The sequence below is a fragment of the Nerophis lumbriciformis genome, linkage group LG07 (assembly GCF_033978685.3).
Source record: "Nerophis lumbriciformis linkage group LG07, RoL_Nlum_v2.1, whole genome shotgun sequence".
In the NCBI taxonomy this organism is placed as follows: Eukaryota; Metazoa; Chordata; class Actinopteri; order Syngnathiformes; family Syngnathidae; genus Nerophis; species Nerophis lumbriciformis.
This window is the reverse complement of record NC_084554.2, coordinates 39920746-39947954: the sequence shown is the minus strand read 5'-3', so window position 1 is coordinate 39947954 and position 27209 is coordinate 39920746. Positions and strand designations below refer to the sequence as shown.

At 39.4% G+C, this 27209-nt stretch overlaps 1 protein-coding gene across 1 annotated transcript; it reads right to left on the bottom strand.

Annotated features, from left to right (window-relative positions):
* Positions 1 to 914: 914 nt before the first annotated feature.
* On the bottom strand, positions 915 to 26084 carry phex (phosphate regulating endopeptidase homolog, X-linked). Its single transcript, XM_061964722.1, has 22 exons — positions 25961 to 26084; positions 19519 to 19575; positions 19282 to 19443; positions 19116 to 19199; positions 13817 to 14043; positions 13538 to 13606; positions 13348 to 13464; positions 11639 to 11722; positions 9947 to 10089; positions 9676 to 9769; positions 9463 to 9591; positions 6960 to 7061; positions 6817 to 6894; positions 6647 to 6750; positions 6516 to 6574; positions 6254 to 6308; positions 4013 to 4080; positions 3807 to 3937; positions 3632 to 3697; positions 3461 to 3565; positions 3304 to 3380; positions 915 to 1382 (listed from the first exon to the last, which is right to left on the bottom strand). The coding sequence occupies exons 1-22, from the start codon at positions 26082 to 26084 to the stop codon at positions 1280 to 1282; spliced, it is 2238 nt and encodes a 745-aa protein (XP_061820706.1). The 3' UTR covers positions 915 to 1279.
* Between the last annotated feature and the right edge of the window lie 1125 nt (positions 26085 to 27209).

The window sequence follows — 27209 nt, the reverse complement described above, 5'->3', positions numbered from 1 at the left end:
GAAGTTTTTATTTACACGATTGATTGAATGAAACTTTTATTAGTAGATTGCACAGTACAGTACATATTCCGTACAATTGACCACTAAATGGTAACACCCCAATACGTTTTTCAACTTGTTTAATTAAGTCGGGGTCCACGTTAATCAATTCATGAGTCTGGTGTGTCTTGACTGCTGCGGCGGAGGCTCTGCCGAACCCCTGAGGCCGACCCCTAGGGTTCGATCGAACCCAGGTTAAGAACCACTGATTTATTGTTTAGAATTTATTTGACCTTATTTGTATTTTTTGTTTCAAATATAATTGTAATTAATGTTGTTTAAATTACATTAAAATAGCTGCTTTTGTTAAAATAACTTAATTTAAATATCTGAAATTGTTTTTGAGTGTATTTGCATTATTATGAATATTATTGAGTGATATGAAACTTGTGTTTTTACTATATAATAATATAAACAATTAATAATGTAAATTAAAATATTTTATTTTAACATAAAAATAATATCAACATTTTACGACCAACCCAATAATGATGAGACAAGACATTTGCACTTTAGTAACATTATACCTATTTTGTTATTTTTAATTAATTTTAATGTAATTGTATTTTTTCCCAAATATAATCTTGATGTGCGTTGTTAAATGACATTAAAATATTTTCATTTGTTTAAATAACTTTTATTTTAAATATTTGATTACTTTTGAAATAAATCAAATACAATCAAATTAATTTTAAATGGTAATACTTTTACCACCCACTCTAAAATAATGGGACAATAAATGTGTATTTTAGTAACATTATACTTATAATAATGATATAGCATAATAATATATTTTATTGTATTTAATTAGCACATTTTGCATTACGATAATGGCATTTCTGTGCTAATTGGCTGAGAGAAATCACATTGTTCTATTGTGTTATTATAAGGATGGGGGATCTATTTTGGCTTTTTGAGTTGTACTTAGCAAATGAAATATTCTTCATAAACGCTGATTGGCCAATATATACAAAATGTTTGAAAATAGATTAATAATAATTATTATATCACAGCGTCACTGAGAAAACAGTTTATTCCAATCAGACTGTCCATCATCCAACGCTTCTTCACGTGATGCAAGGTGCGCAAAGTTCCCAGCAATAAGTTCAATCTCTAGAACGTTCCGCTTGTACAAACCCAAACATGCCCTCGGACAAACCGCCGCTGCTCCCTCCACTTCCACTTGGGGCGCCAGCGTGCTGCGCCTCTCGGTCAGCCCGGTGGGGGGTGAGGTCGAGGGTCACCACACCCGGCAGGACTGTGCGCCTCTATTCATCACCGACGACTCGGGGCAGCTGAAAGTCTTGCTGAACTCCTGGAAGTTGCTCATGGCTCCCACCACCCTGCAGCAGGGAAAGTCGGGATGCTCAGACCTAAACGTCTTCATATTCAAAGCACAACAATTGGCTCTTCTGCAGCCCGTTTTAGCAGCAAGCGAACTGGGCCTGAATAAATAGTGCCATCTGGTGGTTGCTTCTAACTTGGAGGAATCCATGATGCCCTAATTGCAGATAAATTAAGACAAAAAGTCTTTAGGAAATTTTTTTGTTCATTTCCTCTCTTCTGCATCCCGTTTAGGCGGCAAGCTAGTTGGGCCTAAATAAACGGTGCTATCTGGTGGTTGCTCCCAAGTCAGGTAATCCATAATGCCTCCATTTTAGATCAATTAGGACAAAACAATCTAGCACTAACCTTTTTGTTTAAATCCTCTTTTCTGCAGCCCGTTAAGGCAGCAAGCTTTTTGGGCCAAAATCAAACGCACCATCTACTATTTGCTTCTCAGTGGAGAAATCCATAATGTCTCAATCGCAGATACATTAAGACAAAACAGTCTATAGGACACTTTTATTGTTATTTTCCTCTCGTCTGCATCCCGTTTAGGCGGCAAGCTAGTTAGGCCTAAGTAAACGGTGGTATCTGGTAGGTTGCTCCCAAGTCAGGTAATCCATAATGCCTCCATTGTAGATAAATTAGGACAAAACAATCGAGCACTAACCTTTTTGTTTATTTCCTCTTTTCTGCAGCCCGTTAAGGCAGCAAGCTAGTGGGGCCAAAATCAAATGCGCCATCTACTGGTTGCTTCTCAGTGGAGAAATCCATGATGCCTTAATTGCAAGTCCATTAAGACAAAACAGTCTGGCACTTAACTTTTTGTTAATTTACTCTCTTTTGCAGTCCTTTTAGGCAGCAATCTTGTTGGGCCTGAATAAACGGTGCCATCTGGTGGTTGCTGCCAAGTCAGATAATCCATAATGCCCCCATTGCAGATAAATTAAGACAAACAAACTGGCACCAAACTATTTGTATATTTCCTCTTACTGCTGCCCATTTAGGCAACAAACCTCCTGTCCTGAATGAACTGCGCCATCTGGAAAGTTGCTTCCAAGTGGAGAAATCCCAACTTAACGTAGTGGAGCTTTCGGTTTAATTCCTCCTTGCTGCAGCCTGTTTGGGCAGCAGACTGGTTGGGCCTGGATGAACTCTGCCCTCTGCAGGCTGCTTCCAAGTAGTGGAGGTTTTTGTTAAATTCCTCATAGCTGCAGCCTGTTTGTTTGGCAAATTAGTTGGGCCTGATTGAACTGTGCCCTCTGCAGGCTGCTGCCAAGCTGCAGGTAAATTAAGAAACAAATTTACTTCCCTTTTTTAAAGTCTGCCGCGGGCCGTCTAAGCAGCAAACCTACTGTCCTGAATGAACTGCGCCATCTGGAAAGTTGCTTCCAAGTGGAGAAATCCCTACTTAAAGTAGTAGAGCTTTCGGTTTAATTCCTCTTTGCTGCAGCCTGTTTGGGCAGCAGACTGGTTGGGCCTGGATGAACTCTGCCCTCTGCAGGCTGCTTCCAAGTAGTGGAGGTTTTTGTTAAATTCCTCATAGCTGCAGCCTGTTTGGGTGGCAAAGTAGTTGGGTCTGATTGAACTGTGCCCTCTGCAGGCTGCTGCCAAGCTGCAGGTAAATTAAGAAACAATCTGGCGCCAACCTTTACTTTCCTTTTTTAAAGTCTGCCGCGGCCCGTCTAGGCAGCAAACCTACTGTCCTGAATGAACTGAGCCATCTGCAGGTTGTTTCCAAGCGGCGAAATCCGTGACGTACACAAAGCTCTCTGGCACCAACGTTTATGTTTATGTCCTCTGTCAATATGTACTGCAACCCGTTGAGGCAGCAACCTAACAGAACCCTCTGCAGGTTGCCCCGTAGTATATTATTTTCGAGTTATTTTCCATGGACGTGACTGTTGCTGACGTATACAATGAGGGAAATGTGCTTACCTGTACTTGGGTGGACTGTGCGCTCCACTCTGTATCTGGTCCCTGGCCGCCTCCGGTCTATACGAGTTACACCTGACCTGCAAGCACGTCACACAGGCCCTTTTAGTCCACATTTGATACAACACAGCGCCCTCACATGGCGGGAATTCATCCTTACGTGGGCGTAGCCCAGGAAAAACAGCTGGTTGTTGGTGAGTCCTACTCCCGGCAGCAGAGGCTCCTCGGTGCCACCACGGCTCTCGTCCACCCACCGTCGGTACGCCTGGCACGAAATCCCACACACGCTTATCTCAACCTGTGAAGCAATGCTGGCCTACGCTGATCCTACCCTGAAAGCTTGTCTTATTCCTCCGTTGTCTGCGATGTTCTCCGCGAGCGTCCTCTTGCCCCGCACCTGCACATACCACCGCCATCAGAACGGGAAATCCTCATGCAACGCCCGCAACAAACATGGTCGACATACTGCAATGAAAATAGTTTATTTTCACGTTGCATTCACTTACGTTCAATTTCGCCTCCTCCCAATAATAGTCGTTGTACTGCTCCACCATACACTGAGTCTTGTCGGTGAAGGCCGTCACGGACGAGTTGCTCCACCATTGGTCCAAATTGCCATCCTTGTCGTATTTACGACCTTTAAATTTTACCAAAAAAAACAGGTACGCATCAATGCAAATATACAACGGTCATCTCTGATTGCCGCGTTTACCGTTGTTGTCAAAGCCGTGCGTCAACTCGTGTCCGACGATCACCCCGATGGCGCCGTAACTCAGCGACCTGCAAGACAAGAGTTCTTATTTAATGAGCCCGACATGACGTCAGGTGAATACAACCAACGTTCCCTCTAAGGTGCGCGCCTGTGCAATTGCGCACTGCTCAAGCGTCCTCTGTGCACGGCAAATCTATGCCACGCACAAAATCAAACAAAAAAATAAGCGCATACATTTCGACACGACACGACAGAGAAAACAGTTTTCGTCGTCATTGTTCAAATATTGTAACGTCTGTCGAGACGCTTTGAGGACATGAATTCCATCGATCACTTTACTGAGCAAAACTCTTTATTGTCGGCCATAAACACATCACCAAAACATTAGTAAAAAAAATTAAAGCAACTTTGTTATATCAACAGCAGCCGCTCGCTCTTTCTCACTTGCGCCAACACATGCACATATGGCACTTAGCCAGTGATGCGTTTACAGCCACACAAAAAGTCGGACAACTCCAACACCACACATAAAGTGTCATTCCAGGTCGTTACACTATGATTTACCAATCAAATGTGTGCTTATTCTAGTGTCATTTATTAGGAATCTTAATTTATAAATATTAATCATGAAATGCTGTTAGTATATTAAATAAATACTAATAAAAATATATTTTTTACAAACAGGAAGTTGAAGGAATGTACACATGATCCCCTGCTTACATCTCATTGTGCAACATGTGAATGTTTTAATGGGAACTAAATGCAATGTCTGAAAGGGGTACAAACTATTTCCAAAGCAGGACCTCCACCCAAACAAACAATACAAGTACACAGTTCATGAAAAACAATATTTTTTGTTATTGTCATTGTAAGTGGGCCTAAACACTTATATTAGAAAATAACCTCATGGAAATGACTGTTGTCATTTGACTATAGTAATAAGAGAATGTTGTCTGTCTATCTGTGTTGGCCCTGCGATGAGGTGGGGACTTGTCCAGGGTGTACTCCGCCTTCCGCCCGAATGCAGCTGAGATAGGCTCCAGCACCCCCCGCGACCCCGAAAGGGACAAGCGGTAGAAAATGGATGGATAGATAGAGATTTAACTTGTTATTTAGTCAGGTTTGGGACAGGTGTGCTGCTGGTGTAGCCACAGTGTGCACGTCTGATGTTGCTCACATGGGCTCCACTGAATGCTCAGGGAGTTTTTGCGTTTGCTCACACACATGAAAAATTAGAGGGAACATTGAATACAACCCATTGAAAAGATTGAGGAAGGCTTCTTCCTGTTTTTAACTGTGAATGAGAACAGACTTTTCCAGAAAAAGATGCCAAAGCGCGCACACACACACGCACATGCAAACTCTCCTCCCCCGGATCCCTTCTCTCTTTCTCTGTCTGCACAAGAGGACTTTGCCGATGTTAATCAGAATCAAAATTAGCTTTATGTACTGTAAGTGGAGTTTACTTTTTAAAATGTTTATTACTGTAGCAATGCGGTTGCTAAAGTTAAAGATTTTTGTGATTTCTGATCGTTTGTGAAGGCACCAAAGAGCCTTTTGTGTGTGTGTGTGTGTGTGTGTTGGCAGAGCAGTGCATACAGAGGACACCAGCTTGTTGTCGTCGTTTTGACTTGTTAATAAAGAGATGGCTTTGTTATGTTTGATACTCAGTATTGTATAGCACTTTATATCGTCTTCAAAGTGTACAAACCTTCACTAAAATAGAGAGTTTTGTCGAGGCTGGAACCCAATATTCATGTTTACATTGTTTCTTCTGGAGAAATTTGCTTCATGATACAAACTTTTCGATTTACGAACCTTGTTCAAGAACCAGTTAAATTTGTAAATCTGGATTCCACTGTACATTATTTTCTATATCTTATCATATCTATCAATAATGATAGCAGAACATCATTGTTTTTCCCATGTAAAACATTCTAATAGCCCAGAAAGATCTGAGGCTACCAGAATTGATCACTTTGGGGGAGTTCAAGTCCATTTTAAAAGGTCGAGAAACCATTTCTCTTGGGCAATGTACTTGCTTTTAAAATGAATTATTACTTAATCGTTTTAAATTATTTTTGACCTGTTGTGGTATGACTGCTGTTCTTCTGTTGTATTGTCTTGTTGTAATTATTATTGTAACTTTGTTTGTTTTTTAATCTCAATGAGTCTTTACCTGGTTAAATAAAGGAAATTGATTGAATTGATTCCAGAGCAAATATGGCCATTTATACTCACCTTGGATACTCTTTACCCCAAAAGAAAGGTTTTTGAAGCTCACCAGCCGGGAATCCTGGAAGGCAAATGCAAATATATTTATCTGACGTCAATGACAGTCAATTTCCTGCTTTTGCTTTTTCAATTTCCTGAAGCAGAAGTATGTTTTTATTGGTAAAGGAGCAGGTTTTAGGTTGTTGCAACACGGATGGTAATAATCCCCATATTCTTTGAACGCATCACTTAGAGGCAACTAATACAAAGTAACTGAAATCCATCGTACTAATCTGGTTGGTGGATGAGCTGTAGAAGGCGTTGACTGTCGTAGGGTTTGTGAACCACCTGGAACGTACAAATCCAAATGTCATACTGTGAGAGGAAGTGGACGACAGGAAGTGATGCAGAGGCGCTCACTCAGTCCGCGGGACTCTCTTACGGAGCCAGGCCACGTCGGACTGGGCGATGAACTTTAGCGTCTGCATCACGTTGCCGTAGTAGTCCGTCTCGTTGAAGTCTATCTGAAAAAGAGCCCGCGGCGTTAACACGGACGGATGACAACGATGGAGGCACGTCGCCATACCGACCTGGTTTAAGTCGTCGTTGAGGTGGGTGTCGTTCAGAATGAACTCAGGGTAGCCGACTTTGGCCAGGACGGCGTGAGCCTGGGGGATGACAGCTCTCACGTTAGACCTTACCTGACCGGAGAGGTCGGACTGAGATTTGTCACCTTTTCCACGGCCCTCGTCTTGGTCGCCTCATCCATCCACTCGTTCTCTTTCCCCAGCATGTCGATGAACGCCCAGCGAATGCCATCGATCAGCTCGTCCATCTGAGGCGATTCGTTCGGAAAATAGTCATGGTGCCCAGAAATTATTACCGTATTTTTCGGACTATAAGTGGCAGTTTTTTTCATAGTTAGGCCGGGGGTGCGACTTATACTCAGGAGCGACTTATGTGTGAAATTATTAACACATTACCGTAAAATATCAAATAATATTATTTAGCTCATTCACGTAAGAGACTAGACGTATAAGATTTCATGGGATTTAGCGATTAGGAGTGACAGATAGTTTGGTAAACGTATAGCATGTTCTATATGTTATAGTTATTTGAATGACTCTTACCATAATATGTTACGTTAAAGGGGAACATTATCACCAGACCTATGTAAGCGTCAATATATACCTTAATGTTGCAGAAAAAAGACCATATATTTTTTTAACCGATTTCCGAACTCTAAATGGGTGAATTTTGGCGAATTAAACGCCTTTCTATTATTCGCTCTCGGTGACGTCACATCGGGAAGCAATCCGCCATTTTCTCACTTTCGTCGATGTGTAGTCGGAGGGTGTAACAACACGAACAGGGACGGATTCAAGTTGCACCAGTGGCCCAAAGATGCGGAAGTGGCAAGAAATTGGACGAAATTTGAAAAAATATATAATCAAAATACGAGGCTGTGGGGAAAGCCGACGAAATGGTCAGTCGTTTGTGCCGCACACTTTACCGACGAAAGCTATGCTACGACAGAGATGGCAAGAATGTGTGGATATCTTGCGACACTCAAAGCAGATGCTGACATCAACTCCAAAACTGGACAGATCAGCTTTCAGGAAAAGAGAGCGGATGAGGGTATGTCTACAGAATATATTAATTGATGAAAACTTTATTCATTACTCGCGGTTTTACGTAAATTATTATACATAAACTGTGTTTACCAATAATTTAGCTTAAAAACATTTCTTTTTTTCAATCATTCGAGTACATTCGGGTAGTCTTGTGTAATGCAGTATTTTGTGTCTATTTAGGTATGGTTAACCTGAGTGCTGAAATCGTGGAAAAATATATGTTCTTAGCGCGCCTGAAATGGGCTGTCTGCACTCTCAAAGTGCATGTTGTTGCCAAATGTATTTCATATGTTGTAAACCTAGTTCATAGTTGTTAGTTTCCTTTAATGCCAAACAAACACATACCAATCGTTGGTTAGAAGGCGATCGCCGAATTCGTCCTCGCTTTCTCCCATGTCGCTGGCTGTCGTGTCGTTTTCATCGGTTTCGCTTGCATACGGTTCAAACTGATATGGCTCAATAGCTTCAGTTTCTTCTTCAATTTCGTTTTCGCTACCTGCCTCCACACTACAACCATCCGTTTCAATACATGCGTAATCTGTTGAATCGCTTAAGCCGCTGAAATCCGAGTCTGAATCCGAGCTAATGTCGCTATATCTTGCTGTTCTATCCGCCATGTTTGTTTGTATTGGCATCACTATGTGACGTCACAGGAAAATGAACGGGTGTATATAACGATGGTTAAAATCAGGCACTTTGAAGCTTTTTTTTTAGGGATATTGCGTGATGGGTAAAATTTTGAAAAAAACTTCGAAAAATAAAATAAGCCACTGGGAACTGATTTTTAATGGTTTTAACCCTTCTGAAATTGTGATAATGTTCCCCTTTAACATACCAGGCACGTTCTCAGTTGGTTATTTATGCCTCATATAACGTACACTTATTCAGCCTGTTGTTCACAATTTTTTTATTTATTTTAAATTGCCTTTCAAATGTCTATTCTTGGTGTTGGGTTTTATCAAATAAATTTCCCCCAAAAATGCGACTTATACTCCAGTGCGACTTATATATGTTTTTTTCCTTCTTTATTATGCATTTTCGGCCAGTGCGACTTATACTCCGAAAAATACGGTAAATGTAATTTAGAAAAAGTTGCAATGTTGACTAATAAAACAAAGCTGTTTTTTTTTTCTTTCAAACTGTCATTGCTTAAAACATAATATTGAATCAAAATCAATGTTATTATGAATTATTGACCTATCCAAGGTTCCGATTACTTCACAACAAATATTCCACTAAGAAAAATATTTTTGGTGGAAGATTTTGCAAATTTGGTAAATAAATAACCCAAAAATGTATATTTTGTTGTTTTCTTATTGTACCGAAAATGAACCGAACCGTGACCTCTAAACCGAGGTACGTAACGAACCGAAATTTTTGTGTACCGTTACACCCCTACAAAATAGTGTATGTTAATCTCATCTTTTCATGCCATAAACCTAATCAAGGTTTTTATATGCGTTTTAACCAAATTCAGGCAATAATTTAGGAGTCTTGTGTATGGTGGTCCAAAATTTGGTAATACACCCCTGACACTGACTACTCTAAAGCAAACTATGTTTCCTTTCGTCAGATATGCATATGTCCTCATTAGTCGTTTACCATGTGTTTCTTGTCCTCCTGGAAGTGGGTGTCGACAAAGAGGCGGCCCGTGGCGTAGACGAGCGTGTTCTCCACATAATTGACGCACTTGTCCCAGCGCGGGGTCAGAGACGTGGTTCCCGTGGTTACCTGATGATAAACGGATGTTAGAGACAAAATGTACGCTCTGCTTTAAAAAAAATAGTATTGCAAGGTGTGTGCATGTGTGCTGACCCTGGCAAAGTCCAGGTATCTGTAGAGGAAGCGGCGGCTGAGGGTGGTGATCCTGGAAAAAACGGTTCTCCACTGCACATAGTTAGCCACAGTCCTGCAGGAGGAAAGACATTGATTACATGGCTACATATAATCTCATTACTGGTGATAATGAGAGACAGGAGACCTCCAGGCTCTGTGCACGTACGTGTGTGTGTGTGTGTGTGTGTGTGTGTGTGTGTGTGTGTGTGTGTGTGTGTGTGTGTGTGTGTGTGTGTGTGTGCGCGCGTGCCTGGCGTCTGTGGCGTTAATGAGCATGACAAGGTCCCTGAAGTACTGGGGCACTCGTACAATGACGGGCTCTGAGGAGGAGACGGAGCGAGTCGGGTCGTCGTCGGACTCCACCACAGACTTGACGAAGCCTAGCCAATCCAACTGCGTTTGAAGGACACAAGATAATTAACTCGTGTTTGTTGTTGGCGCATGTCACAGTAGCTTAATTACTGCACACAAAAAAAGGATGTCATCCGTTAATTAGCAGCTGAGCATTGAAAAATAAAATTATAGCTGCTATTTTTGTTGTTAGCTTTAGGGTAAGTCCACTTCTTTCATAAAAATATATGAGTTCTACGTTAAAACGCATTCCTAAGCTGCCAAATGCACAACTCTTAATAATAATCATAACATTTAGCCATTCAGGCGCTGGAAGAAAGTTGTTTCAGGAAAAGGCACTAAAGCAATATTAATGGAGAATTGAGGAGGAGGGGACTCAGTTATATTGCATGTATTGTGAATATCAAATGTAAATGTAAATACATTCACAAATTTTAATATAAGCCTAATAATATTATTCAAATTAAACAGTATTTAAACAAAATAATACTGAAAATATAAGAATTAGATACGTCTAGATAAATAAACAGTAATTTGATAATACACTGAAATAATACTAAACACGAAAATGATAATAATCATGTTAAATATTAACAATAATATTAATAATGTTGAACAATAATGGTAATATAGATAATATTCAAATAAACAATATTCAATTAATGACAAAAATTACAATAGTTATATGAATCCAGATAAACCGTGGTGTAATAATACATGGGCATATTAAAAATAGTCATACTAAATAATAATAATAATAATAATATACATATATATATATATATATATATATAGTAATATTCAATTAAACAATATTTAATTATTTATAAGATTAATATTTAAATACATCCATATAAATAGTAATATAATACATTTAAATAATAATATAAAAAATTAAAAACAGCATTATTAATAATAATGCTAAATAATAATAATAATAAAAATAATAATATTCAATTAAACAATACTTAACAAAATACATTTATAATAATTTCATAAATCTAGATAAACAGTAATATAATAATTCAAATGATAGCATTAAACATAAAAATGATTATAAAGTAATACTAAATAATAATAGTAATATTACATAGTTTTTAATGAAATAAAATAATAAAATAAACTGTATCGATAAACAGTAGTATGTGACATAGAAATAATATTACAAATATAAATGATAATAATGATGCTATGCTAAATGATAGTAATAATAATGATAATAATAATAATAATAATAAAAACAGTGCACATTGTGATGACTATTTGTTGCAAAAGGTACAAAAATCTTCCAGTGACCCTAAAATAAACTTCCTTGTGGCTAAAAGGCCAAACAAACTATGTTTGTACATGTTTACAATATCACTGTAGCATCCTAGACTACAATCATTGCCAAAGTCTTGGCAGTGACATCAGTTCTGTGTTTCACTCGATATTTAAGGAAACATTTGACTTGTTTGTTCACTCACTGAAAAAATAAGCACTTTTTTGCGGTTGAATGAAGCAGCAAAGTTATTTAAGTACAAAATTTACACCGAGTCACTCCCAAACTGCTTGTGCATGATTGTACTACATAAAGTGTGTTTGTTTGTACCTGTGGTATGTGCCGCTGCAGCCTGGACAGTGTGTACCTGTTGTACATGTTCTCACTGGTGCGGTTCTCATAGGGAATCACGAACTGCAGGAGCAAAATGAAAAACATCATGCAGTGTGCGTCCAAATGTCACTGACTGGTTTTATTATTTACAAAATCCAAAACCAGTGAAGTTGGCACGTTGTGTAATTCGTAAATACAAACAGAATACAATAATTTCCAAATCCTTTTCAACTTATATTCAATTGAATAGACTGCAAAGACAAGATACTTAACGTTCGAACTGAGAAACTTCATTTTTTTTTGCAAATAATCATTAACTTAGAATTTAATGGCAACAAAACATTGCAAACAAGTTGGCACAGGGGCATTTTTACCAGTGTTACATGGCCTTTCCTTTTTACATCACTCAGTAAACGTTTCAGAACTGAGGAGACCAATTTTTGAAGCTTCTCAGGTGGAATTCTTTCCCATTCTTGCTTGATGTACAGCTTAAGTTGTTCAACAGTCCGGGGTCTCCGTTGTCAAATTTTACGCTTCATAATGCACCACACATTTTCAATGGGAGACAGGTCTGGACTACAGGCAGGCCAGTCTAGTACCCGTGCTCTTTTGCTACAAATCCATACTGTTGTAACACGTGCAGAATGTGGCTTGGCATTGTCTTGCTGAAATAAGCAGGGGCGTCCATGGTAACGTTGCTTGGATGGCAACATATGTTGCTCCAAAACCTGTATGTACTTTTCCGCATTAATGGTGCCTTCACAGATGTGTAAGTTACCCATGCCTTGGGCACTAATACACCCCCATACCATCACAGACGCTGGCTTTTGAACTTTGCGCCTATAACAGTCCGGATGGTTCTTTTCCTCTTTGTTCCGGAGGACACGACGTCCACAGTTTCCAAAAAAACAATTTGAAATGTGGACTCGTCAGACCACATTTTCCACTTTGCATCAGTCCATCTTAGCTCGGGCCGAGCGAAGCCGGTGGCATTTCTGGGTGTTGTTGATAAATGGCTTTGGCTTTGCATAGTAGTTTTAACTTGCACTTACAGATGTAGCAACGAACTGTAGTTACTGACAGTGGTTTTCTGAAGTGTTCCTGAGCCCATGTGGTGATATCCTTTACACACTGATGTCCCTTTTTGATGCAGTACCGCTTGAGGGATCAAAGGTCATGGGCATTGCTTATGTGCAGGATTTCTCCAGATTCTCTGAACGTTTTGATGATATTACGGACCATAGATGGTGAAATCCCTTAATTTCTTGCAATAGCTCGTTGATAAATGTTGTTCTTAAACTGTTGGACAATTTGCTCACACATTTGTTCACAAAGTGGTGACCCTCGCCCCATCCTTGTGTGTGAATGACCGAGCATTTCATGGAAGCTGCTTTTATACCCAATCATGGCACCCACCTGTTCACCTGTGGGATGTTCCAAATAAGTGTTTGATGAGCATTCCTCAACTTTCTCAGTCTTTTTTGCCACTTGTGCCAACTTTTTTGAAAGAAGTTGCAGACATCAAATTCCAAATGAGCTAATATTTGCAAAAAATGAAGTTTACCAGTTCGAACGTTAAGTATCTTGTCTTTGCAGTCTATTCAATTGAATATAGGTTGAAGAGGATTTGCAAATCATTGTATTCGGTTTTTATTTACGATTTACACAACGTGCCAACATCACTGGTTTTGGGGTGTTGTACTTACATGAGCCAGTTTGGTTTCAAAGTCCAACGCTTTTTCCATCTGGACCCTCGCCGCTTCCTCTGGAGCTCCCAACATGACGGCCGTGTCCACCATGAGACTTAGCAAAGCAGCCCGATACTACCCAGACAGAGTGACGACATAGTTTAGTGTTTGCATGAATCAAATGTGAAAGACAGTAGCAGAAAGTCACCGCCTGGGCAGCGGAGGAGTTGGTGGTGTAGTCCTCCCTGGAGGGCAAAGACAAGGAGGCCTGATCCAGCTGCATGAAGACACACGACAACATTCTGCTCAGTGAGCGTGAAAAAAGCCACTAAAAAAAAACCCTGCTGGTTTGACAGTCCATCACAAGGAAACATGACACGTATGAGTGCACATGTGAAGCATCCTGAGGGAGCGTGAAGGCACAACTCCCAGGATGCACCTGTCTATTATTGTGTAGTGCGAGCACGCCATAGCTCGGAAGCCTCACCTTGATGACGTATTTGGAGGAGTTTTTGTCATCGGGCGAGACGTAGAGGCGGATGAGGACACTCTTGCTGTGCTGGTTCCTCATCTTCGCCAGAGTCCTCAGCAGGCTCCACTCCTCCTCGGACCACCGGAAGTCACCGCCGAGGCCGTCGCCCACCACAGGCCAGCGAAACTCGGGCTGCTTGAGTGTCCTCAGCATGGGCGTGGCGTCCATATCTTCTAGTAACGCTAAAGGAAGAGACGCAGAAGAGAAAAATATAAAATGACCCACATTCAAATGTGGCCACCCAGGATTTGGTTTCTCTTTTTTTTTTTATATACTGTATTTTTCGGACTGTAAGGCGCATTTAAAATCCTTTCATTTTCTCAAAAATCGACAGTGCGCCTTATAACTTGGTGAGCCTAATGTGTGGAATAATTCTGGTTGTGCTTACCGACCTCGAAGCAATTTTATTTGGTACATGGTGTAATGACAAGTGTGACCAGTAGATGGTAGTCACACATAAGAGATACGTGTTATATATATTCACGTGATATATATTTGTTTATTATATATATATATTTATATATTATTTATATATATATGCACTTTATTGCTTTTTTATCCTGCACTACCATGAGCTTATGTAACGAAATTGTGTTCTTATCTGTGCTGTAAAGTTCAAATTTGAATGACAATAAAAAGGAAGTCTACGTCTAAGTGTAGACTGCAAGATGACGCCAGTAAACAACACCAAAACTTTAAATGTTCCATTGAAAATAAAGAACATTACACACGGCACTCAAAAATCTGTCATAATGTTTTAGTATGACTTTGAAGCCGCACTGCTTGATGGATTGTCGGCCCATTACGGCTACTGTAGTCAGAGATAAATGGTAAATGGTAAATGGGTTATACTTGTATAGCGCTTTTCTACCTTCAAGGTACTCAAAGCGCTTTGACACTATTTCCACATTCACCCATTCACACACACATTCACACACTGATGGCGGGAGCTGCCATGCAAGGCCCTAACCACGACCCATCAGGAACAATGGTGAAATGTCTTGCTCAAGGACACAACGGACGTGACGAGGCTGGTAGAAGGTGGGAATCGAACCAGGAACCCTCAGGTTGCTGGCACGGCCGCTGGCACGGCCACTCTCCCAACCGCGCCACGCCGTCCCCCAATACAAGTATTACTATGCTGTGTGTATATGGACACCCATTAGCAGACTTATTATCTGGCGTTTTGTTACACAATATTATGCAAAACCAACTTTTCTTACCTTCTGGTACCTGCTGATGTGTATTTGAGATCTGCATAAGTCTTGAAAATTTGTGCAACTCCGCCTTTGTAGTCCGTGTCGACGCAGTGGTCGATAAGCTTCTTATTTTTCCACTATCTTCTTGTTATGTGACATTCATCCTCCGCTGTTGCCATGTCTAATACAAAGTAGTGTAAAGTTCTAACTTATATCTGTCAGTAAACTCGCCATGAAAGCGCTAAACATACCGGTGTAGTGAGTTTACATTATTCACCCAAGGAACTTTAGTTATTAAGAGAGTTCCGGTCGGACTGTTTTTCACGAGACACATTTCCAGGCGTTGTTGCACTAGTGAGCCACGGATGAGGAGATGCTGCTCCGTTATTGATTTAAGTAAAGTCTGAATGTCATTAAAACAGTTAGCTCCATCTTTTGACACTTCATCCACTCCCGTCCTTGCACGCTACACCGCTACAACAAAGATGGCGGGGAGAAGACGCTGTTGAAGGTGAGGCACGTAGGTAAGACAAAAGGCGGCTTCAAGATGGTCTGTAAAACATAATCTATGCAACATTTTGACCAAAGAACCACCATTACATGTTATGTAGATCACAAGTAAGTGTTTTACATTTAGAAAAAAAATCATAATATGACACCTTTAATGCGCCTTATAATCCGGTGCGCCTTTTGTATGAAAAAAGACCTGAATAGACCCACTCATCGGCAGTGCGCCTTATAATCCAGTGCGCCCTATGGTCCAGAAAATACGGTACAATGAGTGGAGTGAACGCTTCCTACTAAGGACAGAGGACTTTTGTCTTTGGTGGAACCTTAAACGTTCACTTTTTTTTTTCTTGAAAATCTACAATTTAGCAAAAGGACACACACTGACTAAAACATCCTATTGATTCCTCTTCACAATAAAGCACATGCGGCATACCAAAATAAAATACATAATATGTTTTTTTTGTACCGTTCAAATAACATTTCTCCCAAATATAACGGAATATTTATCAAAGAGAGTCACATGCATACAAAAATAAGTCAACGTTAAGTGTATTTTTAGCATACTTATTTGGGAGTAATTGTTGCAAAACGTTTTAAAAAATCTGACGCTTGCGCATGGTAGTTGTCGTGATTCCAAGCTGCATAGGACAGCGGGAGACAGTGTGCAGGTAAAAGGTATTCAATTTACAAAAAACAAAAACAAGTGCAGCTGGGAGTGCGCAGGAAAAATAGGGAACAAGCTATGCAACTACTAAGCAGACTAACGGCAGTCACCAAACAATAAACATACGAAAAGCAAACCTAAATAGACTTGAGTACTAAACAAGAGCAGGTGAGCTGGCAAACAATGTAAAGGTGCTGCAAAGACAAGTAACAGGAAGTGGAAACTAGACATTAATAGCGCTGGACAGGAACTAAACACTAAACATAGGAATAACCACCACAAAACCAAAACATGGTCATGACAAAATCATTACCTCTAAAATGAATAATGCATGATAGTCAATATTATCAATTATTGACCTAGTCAAAGCTGTCATTCCAAATTAGTCATTTTGCAGTTAAGTTTTTTGGGGGTTTTTGTTAAACAAAAACAGCAAAAGACGTAAAAAAAACACATTTTTTTATAGATAAACTCATTAAAATGGATCTATGGTTAAGTCCGAAAGATTAGTGATGTGATGTTCACGAACGAGTCGAGTCTTTTAAACGGCTCCTTCAAGTGAACCAACTCCAAGGACTGATTTGCAGTTTTGAGACGTTTGTTTGCGAGCTGTTTTTGAATGCAAATGTGCAACTTTTATATGCGAGCCACCTGCCTGGACTGGCGTCACACTGAGCTAGAATTTTAAAAATCATTTCGAAGCACGATGATGGTTCACCGTTTTGTTATAGATTTGTTAAGTAGCCGAGTTTAAGTGTCCACACACACATTTTGTATTATATTATGTGCTATTTTTTATTGTATTCATAATTTAGTAAACACAGACTACAGTATTATAGATGTATTATTTCGGTAATATTTGTTCCTGCATTGTTAAAATGCACTTGTGTGGAAACTTTTGTAGATGACGTTGTCGTCTAATTTGCATTATTGGCCATGACGCATGTTCATGGAATTTTTTTTTAATGGAAGCTGTGGTAGGGACAAAAATGTGAGCCACACATTGAATGTTTAGGAGAAGGGTTCTCAAACTTTTTGACCTCGGGGCCCCACTCAAATTTTAACACTGAATTATTAATCCTACTCGTGATTTTAATCGTCATCAATAATTATAGCTAACCCTATTTTAAAGTTTACAACCGTGTCAAATGATATGAAACCATGTGTCAATCACAAAGATTATTGTCAAGGCTTGGTTCAGGCTGATTACAAAAATAAGTACCGTATTTTTCGGAGTACAAGTCGCTACGGAGTATAAGTCGCACCGGCCGAAAATGCATAATAAAGAAGGAAAAAAACATATATAAAGTCGCACTGGAGTATACGTCGCATTTTTTGGGGACATTTATTTGATATAACCCAACACCAAGAATAGACATTTGAAAGGCAATTTAAAATAAAGAAAGAATAGTGAACAACAGGCTGAATAAGTGTACGTTATATGAGGCATAAATAACCAACTGAGAACGTGCCTGGTATGTTAACGTAACATATTATGGTAAGAGTCATTCAAATAACTATAACAAACAGAACATGCTATACGTTCACCAAACAATCTGTCACTCCTAATCGCTAAATCCCATGAAATCTTATACGTCTAGTCTCTTACGTGAATGAGCTAAATAATATTATTTGATATTTTACGGTAATTTGTTAATAATTTCACACAAAAGTCGCTCCTGAGTATAAGTCGCACCCCCGGCCAAACTATGAAAAAAACTGCGACTTATAGTCCGAAAAATATGGTACTAATTAAATATACTGCAAAAGAAGAACTTATAAGAACTGATTAGATGCAGTACTAAAATAAATTCTAATTAAATTATTAATAACAGAAGCAGCCTGCTGGTGTTTGACATAAGTCCCCTGGGAAAGATAAAGACAAATGTCATTCAGTGACACCATTTTCAGGAGATTTGGATTCTATCGATCGCTGTCAATGACGTAAGAGGAAATGACGTAAGTAAGAGGAAATGACGTAAGAGGAAATTAACCCGGAAGTAAATGGGGGGGGGGGGGGTTGTAGGGGGAAGAAATTTGGCGTGACAGGGCCCATACAGACCACAGCTGTGAAATAGATCTTTTTTGGTGACCCTCGAGGGGGCGCTTGCAACTCAATCTATGGTTAAAAAACACTTGTTTAGGAAACACATTATTTAATTCATTTGTGTTGAACTTTAATGCAGGGGACCGTTTTGGGACTGGAGAGTCAAAAGTGCATCTTCTTTTTTAAGGACCTCACCTTCTATCCAAAGGTAAATTGTCCATCTTTATCAGTACACAGATTTTCTTGATGATTGTGTTTGATATATAAATCACTTTTTGGTCGTATTCCCCCTTATTTGTGTTCTTTTCTGTGTAGAGACTCCAGTTGCTACAGCTTAAGGTCACAGGACATACTTAGAATGCTTGTTTCTAAAGCCAACACACATCTTGGAAAAACAGCTTTCAGATATGCTGCTCTATGGTCATGGAATAACTTACAGAAGGTCACCTGAGCTGATCCTTTTGGAGGAATTTCAGGCCATTTTAAAGGATCGAGAAACTGTTTCTAACGGTAATTGTACTTCTTTTAAAGTTATTTTTACTGAAACATTTTATACATTGTTTTTATGTTAATAAATTTAAGTAATTTATTTTTAATTGTGGTGTGTGACTGCTGTTTTTATCCGTTGTTATATGTATTTCTGTAACTTTGTTTTGATGCCCTATTGTCCGGGTCACTCTTGGAAAATGAGCTTTAAACCTCAATGAGTTTTTACCTGGTTAAATAAAGGATATTGAAGAGTTAAGAGTAGACTTTGTGATAATTTAAAGGTATTACATGGACTCAACTGAGGCAGTTTAGGATGACTAACTCATGCGTTGGTGTTGTACTCACACTCGTTCATGCACGACCGGTAGAGGACCTTGGCCTTGGTCACGGCCTCCAGCTCGTTTGCGTCAGTCGGTGCTTCAAGTAACTCTGGAGCCATTAAAAAATGCAACCGTTATCGGACTGTTTAATAAGCACTCGTCTATACGTGGCGGTGAAGACCTGGTAGTACCTTTGAGCCGCATGTCAACATGCTGCCTCAGCCACGGGTAGATCCCGTACGCCGACGAGTCCTCAGGGATGGGATTGTCCTTCAGCCAGCCGCCACAGGAGAAGGTGTAGAAATCCTCGCAGGGATCGACCGTCTGATCCATTTTACTTAGAATAGATCCCGCTACATATCAGGAGACCATTGGGAAAAATGACCCTTTATAAGCGGCGAGGAAAAGTTGCGTGGTGTTGATCTCACCTGCTTCAATGCATTCTGGAGTCAAACACAACTCCTGATGCTTGCTTCTTTGGGAAACTGAGGAGAGAGAAAGATACTTTTTACATCAATTAAACACCCTTATGATGATGTGCTGCCCTCTTGTGGTCAAAACTGTGGTTTTGTCAGCCAAAGCTAAAAACATTTTTGCTCGCATGTGGAATTTTGTACTCATCAACATCCATCCATGTTCTGTTACAGAGAACAAGGAAGTGGGATAAAACTGCTATGGTATGAAAAGGGGTAGGATTAAATAAGCTCAGCTTCTTTGTACTCCTTTTCGGACATGCTGTATATGAAACAACTGGAAATATGTGATGTATAGAATTGTATCGTATGCAAGTTCGAAATAAACTGAAACTGAACTGAACAAGGTTATTTTAAATGTATTATAGAGCTCATTTATTTGCTGAAAGGATAGTTTTTTGGTAAGTACATTTAAAAAAAAATAAAAAATTGTATTTCAGTAGTCGATATCCGACTATAAATAAAGCAAAACTAAACTTTATTGAAAACTGCAATATTTCAGATTAGTGTACTTCAACGTGTTTTTGCACAGAATTTAAACTGCAGTATCAGCTGCCAAGAGACTACCTAATAATACTGTGCTTATAAATATGATCATGAATAACAATAGTCAACTATATTACATTCTAGAAAAAAAAAGAGTAGCCTTCAATTATTTGAAACAATCTTGTTCGTAATATTCTTTAAATATGGTGGTAGTGTGACACCATTGTGTCATTTGTTAGGAAATAGGCTAATAAAAAGGCTAAAACAGGGGTCCCCAAACTAAGGCCCGCGAGCTTGCCCACGTCCAAAATCCGGCCCACGGGAAATCCCAAGTAAATTTAATTTTTTATTTTTAAGGTATTGTTTTTTATTTTTTTAAATCTGTTCTTTCTAATACATTTTGTACCGCTTGTTACTCTCGGGGTCTCCTAGCCGCTCAGGCAAATCATATTTTCTAAAAATGCATTTTCCTCATCGATAACATGACATCATCGCACCGCAGTGTCGGGCGAGCTCGCGGCAAGTGCGCACTCTTTCAGTCAATTAGTGCGCAGGAATATACTGTATATATATATATATATATATATATATATATATATATATATATATATATGCAGAGGGATTAGTGCGTCTGCCTCACAATACGAAGGTCCTGAGCAGTCCTGGGTTCAATCGCGGGCTCGGGATCTTTCTGTGTGGAGTTTGCATGTTCTCCCCATGACTGCGTGGGTTCCCTCCGGGTACTCCGGCTTCCTCCCACCTCCAAAGACATGCACCTGGGGATAGGTTGATTGGCAACACTAAATTGGCCCTAGTGTGTGAATGTGAGTGTGAATGTTGTCTGTCTATCTGTGTTGGCCCTGCGATGAGGTGGCGACTTGTCCAGGGTGTACTCCGCCTTCCGCCCGATTGTAGCTGAGATAGGCTCCAGCGCCCCCCGCGACCCCGAAGGGAATAAGCGGTAGAAAATGGATGGATGGATGGATGGATATATATATATATATATATATATATATATATATATATATATATATATATATATATATATATATATATATATACACACTTATACATATATATTCCTCACACACTAATTGACTAATATATATATATATATATATACTGTATATATATACACACTTGTCGCGCACTAATTGACTGAAAGAGCGCGCACTTTGCCGATGATGTCATGTTATCGATGGGAAAACGCATTTTTAGACAATATGATTTGCCTGAGCGGCTAGGGTACCCCGACAGTAACAAGCGGTAGAAAATGGATTAGACAGGACAGATTTTAAAAAAGAATAATTAAAATGAAAATAAAAAAAAATAAAATAAATAAATAAATAAAAATGTTAAACTTTTTTTTTTTAAATTGGGACTTCCCGTGGGCCGGATTTTGGACATTGGCGGGCTGCATCTGGTCCGCGGGCCGTAGTTTGGGACCCATGATCTACAGTTTGAAACCACTTTTTCTTTTACCGCCGAAGGTGCGCTCATTGGAGAGAGGCTGCACCTACTTTGACTCAAGACGCAAAAAACTGCATACTTAAAGTTTTCTTTCATATAACAAATATGTAAATAATATATGTGTATTGAAATAAATGATTGTCATTAATAATATATCAAATGACACCAAAACGCATTAATTTAATTTATTAATAATATTAATTTATTATTTATTAAGCCCTTAAGTTAGTGATTAGCGCACCAAGGTTCAGCTAAAGATGACCGCGTTAGTTGCCAGTTAGCTATTAGCGGCGCTATACAATTATTTGAATATCCTAGGATTGCACAACAACAAAGTACCTTTAGGACCGGTTTAATTCAAAACCTAATTTTATACAGGATATATGAGTAGGGGGTGCCCGCTCCAGCTCTCTATCAGTTTGGGGGTCCTTGGCCTGGAAAACGTCAAAGACTCCTGATTTACAGGGACTTAATTTTATTACACTTACAAATGCAAACACTTAGCTCTGAGCCTCAAGAACTGCTACCTTTCTAGTTGGATTTTTTGAAATAATTGCTTAATATTTTTTTCTAGGAATAAAGATTTTATTGTAGCAAAAAACACAGTAAAAACTGATATAAATAGTAATGGGTTTTTTTCACATTTGCACGATTTAACATGTTTTAAAAGTAGTAGGAACAGAAACGGTTTAACCCAGGGGTGTCAAACTCATTTTAGATCGGGGGCCACATGGAGAAAAATCTACACACAGGTTGGCCGAACTGGTAAAATCACGGCACGATAACTTAAAAATAAAGACGACTTCAGATTGTTTTCTTTGTTTAAAAATAGAACACGCACATTCTGAAAATGTACAAATCATAATGTTGTTGGTTTTTTTTTACACTTACATGTTGCAGTTAATAGTATTCTATCTTTTTTTGTCGCTATTCATAAATGATGTGATAATGTTCATCAGTCAACTCATTGGTGTAAATTTTCAATCTATCAAGATAAAAAACGTATATCAAAATCAAATAACAGTATGTTATTTATGTAGTTTGAGCATTTTTCTTGATTCCTTTATTTTGTAGATTTGTAGCATCATCTACAAAGATACAAAGAATTGCTATTGCGGCATCTTGTGGACACATTTAGAACAGCAGTTTCTTTCATTCAAAAACTTCCGGTTAATTTTTATACTTGGCAAACTCATTCCGCGGTCCGGTTAAAACCTGTTCGTGGGCCTGATCCGGCCCTCGGGCCGTACGTTTGACAGCCCTGGTTTAACCTGTTCGCTGAATTAGTCAACAATTAATCAGTTTTCCTGCTAATTCATCAAACAAATGTGCTGCCCGTCTTTGCGTTTTTCAAACTCCCGTCAAACGAAACCACGACTCTGCGTACAAGAGAAGAGTCGGCGAGGTGAAACACCGGACGGATTTAGCAAAGCCAATCCCATTTGGAAACGGATGAGCGGAGCATCACCGCATTGTCTGACCTCGGAGGTCGACCGTGTCGTACAGGAAGACGCTCGGAGCCTCAGTGCTTTAACAACACCTTTGAAAAGAAGAAAGAAAAGTGGAGCGTATGGCATTCTTGTGTGCGGTGGCACGCATGGCGGGAGATGAGAGGGCTTCCATTAGAGTGGGCGTGCGTGGGAAAATGAGGCCCGTCACGTACAGTAATTACACCGCCACAAGAATGTGCCGCGTCCATCCACAACACACCATCAGTGAGCGTCGTCACCAGCGCAAATGTAGATGACAATAAATCAACTACTATTTCAGCTCACTACCATTTTGTCTCCTCTCAGGACACAAACTAACAACAATAGATCACATGTTGTCATATCATGTACAACAAGCTCTTTCTTTTGCCCTGTGCATATCTAAAAAGTATTTTATTATTACTGAATTTATTTGTGTAAACCCGCTACATATACAGTCATGGTCAAAAGTTTACATACACTTGTAAAGAACATAATGTCATGGCTGTCTTGAGTTTCCAATCATTTCTACAACTCTTATTTTTTTGTGATAGAGTGATTGGAGCACATACTTGTTGGTCACAAAAAACATTCATGAAGTTTGGTTCTTTTATGAATTTATTATGGGTCTACTGAAAATGTGACCAAATCTGCTGGGTCAAAAGTATACATACAGCAATGTTAATATTTGCTTACATGTCCATTGGCAAGTTTCACTGCAATAAGGCGCTTTTGGTAGCCATCCACAAGCTTCTGGTTGAATTTTTGACCACTCCTCTTGACAAAATTAGTGCAATTCAGCTAAATTTGTTGGTTTTCTGACATGGACTTTTTTCTTCAGCATTGTCAGGACTTTGGGAAGGCCATTCTAAAACCTTAATTCTAGCCTGATTTAGCCATTCTTTTACCACTTTTGACGTGTGTTTGGGGTCATCCTCCTGTTGGAACACCCAACTGCGTCTAAGAGCCAACCTCCGGGCTGATGATTTTAGGTTGTCCTGAAGAATTTGGATGTAATCCTCCTTTTTCATTGTCCCATTTACTCTCTGTTGTAAAGCACCAGTTCCATTGGCAGCAAAACAGGCCCAGAGCATAATACTACCACCACCATGCTTGACGGTAGCAATGGTGTTCCTTGGATTAAGAGCCTCACCTTTTCTCCTCCAAACATATTGCTGGGTGTTGTGGCCAAACAGCTCATCTTTTTTTTCATCTGACCACAGAACTTTCCTCCAGAAGGTCTTATCTTTGTCCATGTGGTGTCACATGAAACTAATATTGAGCTGTTATAGCACATTATAATGGGACCGTCTGTGAAGGAAGGCAGCTTGTAGTTCCAATTGTAATTCTACTTCTTAACACACCTCACATGCACCAGAGAATAAGTAGACTTAGCAATAAGGGATCGGTGTTGCCCTCTAAATTCTGTTGTTGAAAAAAGCTGCTGCTTGTGACATAAGAAAAACAAAATAAACAACAGAAGAAATTTCTTTGGTATCTCTCAAAATATTTGTCTTGTCTTCATATGTTTTGCTTACTTTAATGAGGTCGTCTGCCCACCAAAGCCTGTAGCCTCCATTCCCCGTCTCCACGGAACCAAATGGCGGCCCACTGCTCGTATTTGTTTGTTCATGTACAGCATTTCACCGGGGAAGGCCAAGTGGTCCCGAACGACGGAAGAGGGCTTTCAAACTCTGGCCTCTTCTCAGCACTGTCGCTAGCCAGAGGCTGGGTTGCGGTGCACTTGTTTACAGAATAGATGTGTAGCTATACCGCGAGTAGAGCTGGAACTAACAATTATCTTCCGAGTCCACTCGTATTTTTTCGATTAGTCGACTAATCAAACGATTATTGCTCATGATTTGCACTTGATGCTACATCCGTGACTTAATCTCATTTTACAAACATATACAGATACATATATATATATATATATATATATATATATATATATATATATATATATATATATATATATATACATACAGTATATACATATATATATATATACAGTATATATATATATATATATATACTGTATACATATATATATATATATATTAATACACACACACACACACACACACACACACACACACATATATATATATATAAATACATATAACAGACTTAAAAGTACAGTGCAAAATGTCCTGTAATCATAACATTCAGTGTAAAATGTATTATCCAATTCCGTTTGTGTTATTTAGCGGCAATTGTTTACCTAATTGAATAATAATTGAAATTGTATTAATCGTTTTATTTATATATTTTAAATATGCCTTATTGAGCATCAACAGTGCAGTACATCACAGTACATAAATAAACAAAAGTTATAATGCTCAGATTTCGTTTCCAATTTTTTTTTAAATAATGGAACATCCCTTAAACCCCGCCTACCCCCTTTTAAAAACAAATTAATTAATTAAATCAAATAAGAAAATAAATAAATAAATAGATAAATAAAACTGACACAAAATGAAAAAAAAAATGTAATTAAGGAACTTGTCGACAATAACAAATTTGTCGTTTATTTTTTATTATATATTTATTGTGTCGACTAATTGCAAGGTGGTATCCCTAACTTAAAGTGTGCCCTACCAAAAAAAATCTGATTCCAAATAGTTTATTATAAATACTTTTAGAACATGCACTGACGGACTCTTAAGTCATATTTGGTGTATTTTTATACAAACCACTTGACACCATCCACTTGTTGCATTTTTCTCCCTCCCAGTCGGCCTCCCCGCGTGCGGATGGCGGTGCACGAGCACGTGGGCGTTTGAAACCTTATATGAACCCGAAATAGTTCCACGCCAGCACCGTTTCACTGCCAGGGACCTTTGCTCTCCCCCCAAGACGTACGCTGCCCTGTGTTATTTAGTCTGCATGTACTCGGAATTCCTCGCTAATTATAATGCAGCGTGAGTGCAAGTGTGTGTGTGTGTGTGTGTGTGTGTGTGTGGACTCACCCAGTATGAGCGCAAGAATCAGAGCCCCACAGAGCAATGCACAAATTATAAACGCTGTCCTGTAGCGACGATTGTGGCCCCGCTCGGGTTTGACCCCTTCGCCGCTTAAATGCTCCACTTCCATGGCTTATACACACACACACTACAAAGTCCAAATCTGCCTAGCAACCTGAGGAAAGGAAATATGAATACAAATATGAATCAAATAATGAGGTACAATGTGACTGTATGGCTTACCTTCTTGTCAGCTCCTGTGTCAGTCTGCAGCTTCTCCAACTTCAGCCCGGCTCCTCGAGCTCTTTGCCCCTCCCGCCGCCACTCCTCCCTCTCAAAGTGTGTGTGGAGATGTCAGGGGGGGGGAGGAAGTGGGTCGTATTAAGAAAGAGATGAGAGCAAAGATAATTTATTAAAAGACCGGAGTACGGACCAAATTCTAACCTAGTGGCGGGTGTTTAATCTCATGATGACTGCTGGGGACAATCATGGGATGAGATGTTCACTGGACCACAACACACACACACACACACACACACACACACACACACACACACACACACACACACACACACACACACACACACACACACACACTCTCTCAATTAATCTGCTGATAATGACGGAGCCCACATTAGTTGTCCCCAATTACGCCTAATTGACTTTTTTAATGATGTTCTAAAAGTAACATCTGAGCCTCCTTATGAGCGCCAAAACCTGAGAAAAATCCATCATACTCTTCTTTTTGCTCATTTTTTGAGGGAAGAGGCGCTCAAACGTGCGCAATTAACGTTGAGAACTTGTTGAATTAGGTCCTGACGTTGAGCAACTCAAATGTAACGTTGATACAACATGCTTTCTAACGACGTTTAATCAACGTTGGGTTCTGACGTTGATTTGACCATTGAAATTTGGTCATTTCCCAACCAATATTCTACGACACAAATGCAACGTTAAAACAACATGGTGGATCCAACGTTGGACATCAGCGTTGTCTCAATTTACAAATACAACTACAAAACCCAAAACTGGTGAATTGGCACGGTGAGTAAATGGTAAATAAAAACAGAATACAATGATTAGCAAATCCTTTTCAACCTATATTCAATTGAATAGACGGCAAAGACAAGATACTTAATGTTCGAACTGGAAAACTTTTGTTATTTTTTGACCGTGCGTGACTGCTCGCTGACTGCTCGCTGTTTCGAAAAAGCTAAGTATCGTTCTATTTGTGTGCTTTTAAATTGTTTTGCAG

What these genes read in the sequence shown, in the direction of transcription:
- phex (XM_061964722.1), bottom strand. Translation starts at nt 26,084, where the DNA reads ATGGAAGTGGAGCATTTAAGCGGCGAAGGGGTCAAACCCGAGCGGGGC. An exon ending in GATTCTTGCGCTCATACTGG is followed by an intron (nt 19,576 to 25,960) that starts GTGAGTCCACAC and finishes CTCTCTCCTCAG; the next exon opens with TTTCCCAAAGAAGCAAGCAT. An exon ending in CACAGTCCACCCAAGTACAG is followed by an intron (nt 1,383 to 3,303) that starts GTAAGCACATTT and finishes TCCCTGCTGCAG; the next exon opens with GGTGGTGGGAGCCATGAGCA.